This window comes from Oryza glaberrima, chromosome 5 (assembly GCF_000147395.1).
Source record: "Oryza glaberrima chromosome 5, OglaRS2, whole genome shotgun sequence".
Taxonomy (NCBI): domain Eukaryota; kingdom Viridiplantae; phylum Streptophyta; class Magnoliopsida; order Poales; family Poaceae; genus Oryza; species Oryza glaberrima.
The window spans coordinates 23,901,618-23,910,943 of record NC_068330.1 but is presented as its reverse complement, the minus strand read 5'-3'; the positions used below and the strand labels follow the sequence as shown (position 1 = coordinate 23,910,943).

Genomic DNA, 9,326 nt, shown 5'->3' with positions numbered 1-9,326 from the left:
AAGTCGCGTCTCCGCGTGGCCTAACCCGCACCTGACATGGATTGGACCGGGCTCGTTGGGCCGGAGGAGAAGATGGTTTCGGTGGAATTTGAGGTCACCCACGATGTCCAGGATTTATTTACTTTTTTAAACCTTTTTTTTATCTAAGTGGCATAATGTTTGATATGTTTTTCCGTATAATAAAAATATAAGAATGGACAAAATACACACCACATTCAAATCCAGCTGCGCAACTTACAAGAAATAATATATCATGAACTACTTATAGCAACGAGACTCAAAGACAGAGGCTCTAGATGAACCTAACGTAACAACCACATATGTATGAATGGTTGTATCTTTAAAAGTCTAAATTAACAACCGAAAGAATTAATAGCTAGCGCATCCTTGACTGATCATGGCATGTGATTAGCCCAGGAGCAAGCTGGTTGCATAGCTCTTCGTAGGTAGAGAAGAGCACCCTATCCTTGGCGCCGGTGCGATGCCGATTGGTGTGCGCGCAAAAATACTTGAGCTGATCAAGCATGCGCAAACCTAGTGTCTTCCCAAGCAGTAGGAACAACCAGTTGATACGCTCCTTCTCGGCGGCTATCACTGGACGCATGCATTTCTCATGGCCGCAATTGTCGCAGTTCGGCACGACGGGGTTCATCTACCGCACCTGTGCGCGGTCATTCATATGTTGGTAATTTTGATGGAAGTAGTTGGACACCTCTTGAAACTTGGTGGCAATGTCGTATTTGATCATTTTGTGTGTGTCGCAGCGCCTGCACCGAGCCTCGCCTCGAATGGTTTTGATGTCATGGCGAGTGAGCTCGGCGAGAGAGTGGTGTTTGGCTGCTTTATTGGTATCCCAAGGATACGGTGGATCTGGAGGAGCATTACCGCCGTTGTTGTCGTTGCTGCCACTGTTCGGGACGTTCGGTGCGACGATGTTGCCAGGTGCCTCGTTGTCGTCACCACCGCCGATGCCGCTAGAGCTTGCCATGGACACATTGCTTTGACGTAGAGTCGAGGAAGATTGTTGATGGAGGTGTGATAGGCTTGATGATGACGTTGAAGTTCCAAGGAAATTGAAGCATGGGAATACCGGGACTGCACCGTTGGGGATCAAACCGGTGCGCGCAGATCGGGAGGCCACATAGGCGGCCGTCGCCGGCCGCTCCTCGGTGGACGTCATCACTGCCGGAGCGCGAGAAGAGTCGTCGTCGTCGTTGACGCCGCCCGTGGTATCCCCGTAGACCACTGGAGCAATCGACAGTTTCAGCCAGTTGTCGTCCTCGCCGCTGCCGTCGTCGTCCATGGCGGCCTTCCTCTTCTGTCCGGACGACGATGAGCCGGCTCCCTGCACCGCCGCCGCCGTCTTGCGCATCCTTTCAAGTAGAAGCGGCAGTCCTAAGTATTTTATGGGGAATTGGGCCCGCAACATTGGGACGCCATCAAGGATGGAGTCTAGATCAATGCTTGCACACTTGATTACCGCCACCTGCGATTTTTACATGTTTGTGACCAGTCATGTCGCACGTCCAAAATACACGAGAATATCGGTGAAGGCCGGGACATCCTCTCTAACAGGGTTTATAAAAACCACTGCGTCATCCGCGTACATGGAGATTCTGAGGCGAGCCGCTCTGCCTCTCATTCGGTGTATAATTGATCAAAGCAAATATCGGATCATTGTACTTTTTCTTCATATTTTTTACACCAGACAACATCGATCGCTTGTAATAAAGAAAGATTAAAATTCCAGCATCCACTGCCATAAAAAAGATTGACATCCATCCATGAAACGTAAAAGGCATTGTGTTTTTGGTAAGTTTTTGAATTTCGAACAGCTTTCATCTGTGCGCAGTCCCATTGTTGTTCTAGTGCACCCCATTGTTGTCTGTGTTTGTTGAGCTTTTGTTTTGTGCGTACAAAATAAAACGTTTGTATTGGGCTTTGATTAACCGAAATTTTTTTATATGATAATTAATAACCCATTAGTTAAATCTGAAATTTTTTAATATGATAATTAATAACCCATTAATTAAATCTCTGGTAAATGTATGTGCGTAATTAGGAAATTAGGATGGACGCTGTTTTTCGTAGCGTCCAGCTGTGAGACGCTATTCGGGAGAGTGCGGGTGTGTTTATTTCACACCAAAATTAGAAGTTTGGTTGGAATTGAAACGATGTGACGAAAAAGTTAAAAGTTTATGTGTGTAGAAAAATTTTGATGTGATGAAAAAGTTAGAAATTTAAATAACTTTAGTACTATAAAGACGGCGATGTCTCCACGTAAGACCGATCATATATATAGGTGCACTCAAACCAGTTCGTCTCCACGTAAGACCGATCGGCTGCCGCATATGTGCCGCTTGCTCTCGCGATTGCATACTGGGCGACGCATCCTTGTCGCCGTAGGCCTCAGCATAGGCGATCGACACGTACGCTTGCCGTACACATCTGGCGCGACTAGCTTGCCCGCGGAGCCTCGCCGCCGGCTGCCGCCTACTGCTTTATCGTGATTTCATGACTACATCCATCTAGTCGCCTGCCCTGAAGTTCCTAATTAACGTTGCTTAATTTTACCTTTGATTTGCTTGCTTTATCAAGATAATTAAGCTTAATTAGATCAATCGTTCTGTCTGATGTAAGGACTCCAGTCTAGCTTAATTAGCATACACTCTCTTCATTCATAAAAGTTACACATATTACTTTTATCACCAAGAAAAAAAAATTAAATCATCTTAGATGTTATAAAATTAAGAAATAAATGTAAACATACAACTAATGAGTATTTAGATGAGTATTCAATTTATCTCTTCATTTAAATCTTAAATGTATTAAGTAAAAATAAGAACAATTTATTTAAAAAAATTTAAATGTGAAATATTTCTTAACTTTTATGGACGGATGGAATACGGCAGATGTAGAAAGTGGCAGCGGTTGTGAACACGGCACTAGCGTGGAACGGTGGCAGCTGTGGACTCGTCGTCACCACGGCGTGTGTTCGATCGTCGAGGCGGGCGTCGTCCCCGCGCATCGAGGAGGTGCCGCGCGCCGAGAATGAGGCATTCCTTTTTGCTTCTGCTCGTATGAGAGTGAGACCGAGGCGACCGGACGGCCGGGACAATTCGGCTCAATGATTTAAACCAAATATTTAATTAACTCATTGGTTATTAATTATTATGTTCAAAAAATTCAGTTTGATTAACAAACATGATAAAATAGGATATGTGCGCTCTACATGACAACACGAGCTATATCCTAGGGTGAGGAATCCGGCTGAAATTCAGAAAACAGTACACACCTACATTCAAAATTCAAATTCAGTTGCACAACTTACAAATAACATAGAGAAATAATATATCGTGAAATACTTATAGAGACGAGACTAAAAGATAGAGACTCTAGATGAACCTAATATAACAACCACGACATGGTTGCATCTTTAAAGTCTAAATTAACAACCGAAAAAATTAATAGCTAACGCATCCTCAACTGATCATGCCCCATGATTAGCCCAGGAGCAAGCTGGTTGCATAGCTCTTCGTAGGTTGAGAAGAGCACCCTATCCTTGGCGCCGGTGCGATGCCGGTTGGTGTGCGCACAGAAATACTTGAGCTGATCAAGCGTGCACAAACCCAGTGTCTCCCCGAGCAGTAGGAACAACCAATTGATACGTTCCTTCTCAGCGGCAATCACCGGACGCATGCATCTCTCATGGCCACAACTATCGCAGTTCGGCACGACGGGGTTCATCCACCGCGCCTGCGCACGGTCATTCATATGCTGGTAGTTCTGGCGGAAGTAGTCGGACACCTCTCGAAACTTGGTGGCAATGTTGTAGACAATCATCTTGCGCGTGTCGCAGCGCCTGCACCGAGCTTCGCCATTGATGTTGATGATGTCACGACGAGCGAGCTCAACGAGGGAGTGGTGTTTGGCCACTTCATTGGTAGCCCAAGGATACGGTGGATCTGGAAGAGCATTACCATCGTTCTTGTCGCCGCCGTTCATGACGTTCGGTGCCTCATCGTCGTCACCACCGCCGATGCCGCCGCTAGAGCTTGCTGTGGATGCGTTGCTTTGACGTCGAGTCGAGGAAGATTGTTGATGGAGGTGCGATAGGCTTGATGATGACATTGAAGTTCCAAGAAAATTGAAGCATGGGAATACCGGGACTGCACCGTTGGGGATCAAACCGGCGCGCGCCGATCCGGAGGCCACACCGGCGGCCGTCCCCGACCGCTCCTCCGTCGACGTCATCACTGCCGGAGCGCAAGAGGAGGAGTTGTTGTCGACGACGTCGCCCGTGGCATCGCCGTAGTCCACCGGAGCAAGCGACAGTTTCAGCCAGTTGTCGTCCTCGCCGCGGCCGTCGTCGTCCACGGCGGCCTTCCTCTTATGTCCGGACGACGATGAGCCGGCCACTCCATTCGCCGCCGTCGCCGCCGCCCACGGTGGCGAGGACGCCTCCCTCCCCATGACGACAGAAGAGAGGCGCCGATCACTCCTCACTCGATCGATCGACGACCACGCGACGACGCGGCCGGCTTGACTACTCTCCGGCTCTCCGATGTTTGTTGGTTGTTGGTTGGTCGGGGCCGACTGCCGAGGAAATAGTAAGCCTTTCTGTTTCTTAATTTTGAGATTGGATGATGATGAGTATATATCGATGGAAACCGATCAACTGAACGATATACTCAATGCGATTCTCGGGCACCACGCGTTCGCACACCGCACAGAAAATTTTGCGCGTCTCTCTCGCTCGCTCGCTCTCAGCGCGTTAAACGGGACGTTCGCTCTGCCGATCAATAGGATGAGTACATGCGTGCGTGCTTCCCGGTCTGATCTTGTTAATTACTTGTTTTTTTCCATCTTATTGATTGATTATTGTTTTTTTTCCATCTAACTGCATGCATGCGTACTGCTTCCCGGTCTGATCTGTTTTTTTTTCTTCATCTTATTATTGTTTGATTTTTTTTTCCGAAATGTTGTGAGGATATAACATATGGGTTGTAGATGGTGTGAACTGGAATATTGCATGCGTGCATGCAGATACGTAATTCGAGTTCACACATCCGGACACGGTCGTTTCGTCGTCGGTCCACGCAATGGGAATTCGGAGTATGGCAAAGGCAGGAGACCATGCGAATTGCAGGTTGGGATTTGGTCTGTTGGGGTCGTTGGGATTTCGATCGATTTAGTTGCATGCAGCCATGCAGGAAGCACAACTTAATTATCTTGTGCAACTCCAGATTTTTCTCGGAGACCGGGGCCGTGAGTCTCGCGGCCGGAGAGACAAGGCTCGTCGAGTAGGCCGCGCTCAAACGCGTCGACGGTCCAAGCTGCAAAGGAGAAGTCGAGGCATCGGCCTAGTAAAGCCCGTGAGCCCAAAGCCCAACGCTACTTCGCTGCAAAGTTAATCGCGTTTTCCTTTTCTTTTCCTACCGTTGCAAAGGAACCTTGTTTCTTTTCTCTTTTTTTTTTCGAAACACAAAGAATAATTAACCGTAAATACTAACACTTGTGTTAAGTTTAAAAACTTGAACCCGGATGGGTAGGCTCCACCACGTAACAAAATTTGAATTATTTATAATAAACCAGTAATTTGAAATTTTTTGGTCTATTCGGAATTTTTGAATTATTTTCATCTATCTTTTGCATATTGCAAACATACAATCCGTTGTTCATACCAAATCCGACTTTTCATATTTTTGTATTAGTGTAAAAACTATGAGAATCGAACATAAGCCTTCCATTGACATGTAAACCCAATTTATGCATAGTCATTGCGCCTTGTGTTGGCAAATTGTGGGCTTGTTAAGTTTGTTGCTGAAATCATAAATTCATCATTTGTAAATAATTAATTTAGGAAAGATAATTATGTCAGTAGATACTTTGCATTTTTAGCCATCATGTATTAGGTGAAGGGAGATCATATATGTTTTTTTTAGAGTAAAGTCCACCACATGTCCTTAAACTTGTACCGTTGTGTCATCCCGGTCTCTAAACTCGCAAATCGACTATTCAGGTCTTCAAACTTATTCGACTGTGTCATCCCGGTCCTTAAACTTGCAGATCACTCGTTTAGTTCCAGTTGTATCACCCCGGTCCCTAAACAGGACGGTCTAAAAACTTTATATTAAAAAATAATTCATAACTTTTTCATGTGAACTCTAATGAAGACAAACTTTATATCAAAATTGTAGCCCTCGACGCGACCTACAACTTTGTAGTTGAAAAGTTTTTGAATTAAAACTGTTTAGGGTCCCAAAATATTGTTGCATGTTTATAGATTTTGAAATTTTTATTTTAAAGTTACATTTTGGGACAAAAAATGACTTAAAATAAAAAGAAATTCAACTACAAAGTTGTAGATCGCGTCGAGGGCTACAAGTTTGATATAAAATTTGTCTTCATTAGAATTCACATGAAAAAGTTATGAATTATTTTTAAATATAAAGTCTTTATACCGTCCTATTTGACCCAGATGATATTCAAATCTAAGTTTAGATACCGGGGTGACACAACTGAATAAGTTGGAGGATCTAAACGAGTGATCTGCAAGTTTAGGGACCGGGATAATACAGTCGAACAAGTTTGAGGACTTGAACGGTCGATTTGCGAGTTCAGGGACCGAGATGACACAACGGTACAAATTTAGGGACCGGTGATGGACTTTACTCTTTTTTTTATTAGAAATGAAGCACAAATAATCAACGGTTGTGATTTGCCGTGGCTCTATAGAGCACCCTAAAATGGCTCTTCTAGTTTTCAAGGATCAGTCATTGCGCAACTCGTGCTCATGTTCTTCACTGGTTGAATCAGTTTGACTCATCATATCAGTAAACAAAAATTAAGCTCCAGCTCATGACATGAGCATCCGGACCGACCAAACACTTTGATATATATTCCATCATCCGAAATATGGCCCTCTTCTCACTAAACAATACTCTCCGGCTATTTGACTTTTTTTGTTCAGTGAACTTGAGTTCCATGGTGATGCCATTTTTTAAGTATTTGACTTTACAGTTTGCATGAACAGCCATTACATGCAGGTGCTACATGAGCTGTGGTCAGAAATTTTTATATTGTGGAATTTGAACAGCAACATAGTGGTGATATCTATCTTCTGAGCATCCAATCCTCACCAAATCTTTCAAACAAGTCCATCGCCCAGACATTGCAACAATTCTTCACATCTTCAAGAGATCGTCTTATCTTAGCTAACCATGTTCATCTTCTGCTATTGGTCATGGTACTAGTTTGCATTAGTTCATACAGATAGCAATCAAAGTAGACAGTTGAGAGCACATTTGCATGTGGTTTCTTGAACGCAATTGCTGGTTCTAGATACCAGCATTTTCTTCTCTGTTCTTCTCAGTTTTCACATAGCAACTGGAAGCAGTTCAAATCACAGTTTTGATCTCAGAAAACAGCACGAACTTCAGAGCTAGTGCTCCAAGTACAGCAACTGGTACAAAAGATTACTAGCACTTTGCAGTGGCTCCAATGGAAGAGTAAACAAGCTGTTCCAAATTAAGCTTCAGTTCGCAGCCATTGCCTGAACTTGGACATGGTTTTCTGAAGGAAGTACAGCAAGTGGATATAGGATATGCTTTTCTATCACGACCTCCGATGGCGGGTAAAACGCTGGTTTTGCCGACCATAGGGACTAAAGAAAGAACGGTTGTTTGGAACCGAGCCAAATTGTACTACTAAACTACAATTATCTCTGAAGTCTGAAGTAAACAAATGCATTCTGCAAGGTTGTTTCAGGTCGAACTATTAACCTATTAGGGCCATTGGGTGCACGAGCAGTCACTTTAAAGGTCAGATATATAGCTTATTTCTTGCTTATTCACCAGATCATTTACTTCATGCTTCGAAAAATACATTTTCTAAAAAAAAAACTTTTTTTCTGCTGCATTGTTTAAACCACTTGTACAGAATTATTTATTAACTTTATTTTTAAAGCATTTAATTTATTGATACAATCACATCGGGAATCTATTGCAATAGTTCATTCAATAATCTAAATTAAACAGAGCCTTCCTAGTTAAACGGCATTCCAAAATCCAAGATGATGTTGCAAAAGATAGAACTGACGGTAATTTTAGCATTTTTATGGACAGAGAGACCGTAGAAAATTGGAACATTTTATATCTGAACTGCCTTAGTCGCCTGGCAGAAATCTGCATGTTTAGTTGATAAGACTTAAAACCAAGCTCATCCAACTAATCGTCTGAGCAATTCTGATGATAAACAACAAAAAATAAGACTGGATGATATATCTGACAGATGTCTACTCACAATGAGCTGTGAGTTTCAAAAATCAAGACCGGTAGGCGTGTTATTTGCAAGTACCTTGAAGCTTCTCTCTGTTTTTTTTTTTCTGGAGTTGCCTGCTCAATCCACCTAATACTATTTGGACAGGCTTTTATATATTTTTTATCACAATTTAATGGCTCATTTTTCCTAGATTTTTTTGAGGGGCAGGCAAAGATTTTGCCTGTCAAGAGCTTTACTAGTTAAAAAAAATTTGAATATATGGATCCTTATTGGGGAAACAAATCTCTGTTCTGTCTCTATGTACCAATTTTGTAAGGAATTTACATGTTCACTACCCCAGTATTGTTGGAAGATGCATACCCTCTAAACCCTGAAATCTGGGAACTGGATAAATATAATATTAAATCTAGCTAGCCATTCTTAGATTCTAACCAGTATATTGTGCAAGACAAAAGTTGAAACACACATTTGAAGTGTGTATGCAGGTCATGCCTTTTCATTTTCTTTAGAAAAAAAAATACAGAAGCTTTGCGGGTAGATCCGCTAAATAGAAATGGAGTGAATACATAGTTTGGATTGTATAACAACGCTATCTGATAAAAATTCAGAGTTTTCATGAGTAGGAAATGTTGTTGATCTTCTTCTCATGTACACATTGATAATGCTTTGTTCATAGTTAGTTCAGCTGTGAGCTTCCATGCAACAATGTCTGACCACATGAGTATAATTTGTCTGTTTCAACTAGTCCACATGCATTAGCTTGATCCCAACATTTTTTTTATGAAGGTGCAAACTTGATTGCCAGATTCCAAATCATACGCCATTAGCAGAGTCAGAGACAGAGAGAAATACCAGTAGACAGAGATTTTTCTCACTTTGCATTTCTGATTGAGAACAGAAGAACACGGGACAAGATCCAAGAACGTTGCCGGACACCAAGATACACGTACATCCTTGCCATTGTAGGACTTAGGAGTACCACAAACTCACAAAATAAGAGAAGAAGATGATCAAAACCGTCAGTAGATCTATCCCAAAACTAT

At 42.9% G+C, this 9,326-nt stretch overlaps 1 protein-coding gene and 1 pseudogene across 1 annotated transcript; both read right to left on the bottom strand.

Annotated features, from left to right (window-relative positions):
- Positions 1-376: 376 nt before the first annotated feature.
- On the bottom strand, positions 377-1,372 carry LOC127774290 (uncharacterized; annotated as a pseudogene).
- A 1,957-nt stretch (positions 1,373-3,329) lies between these two features.
- On the bottom strand, positions 3,330-4,609 carry LOC127774870 (uncharacterized). Its single transcript, XM_052301164.1, has one exon. It carries the CDS (start codon positions 4,471-4,473, stop codon positions 3,472-3,474), a length of 1,002 nt encoding a protein of 333 aa, XP_052157124.1. The 5' UTR covers positions 4,474-4,609; the 3' UTR covers positions 3,330-3,471.
- Between the last annotated feature and the right edge of the window lie 4,717 nt (positions 4,610-9,326).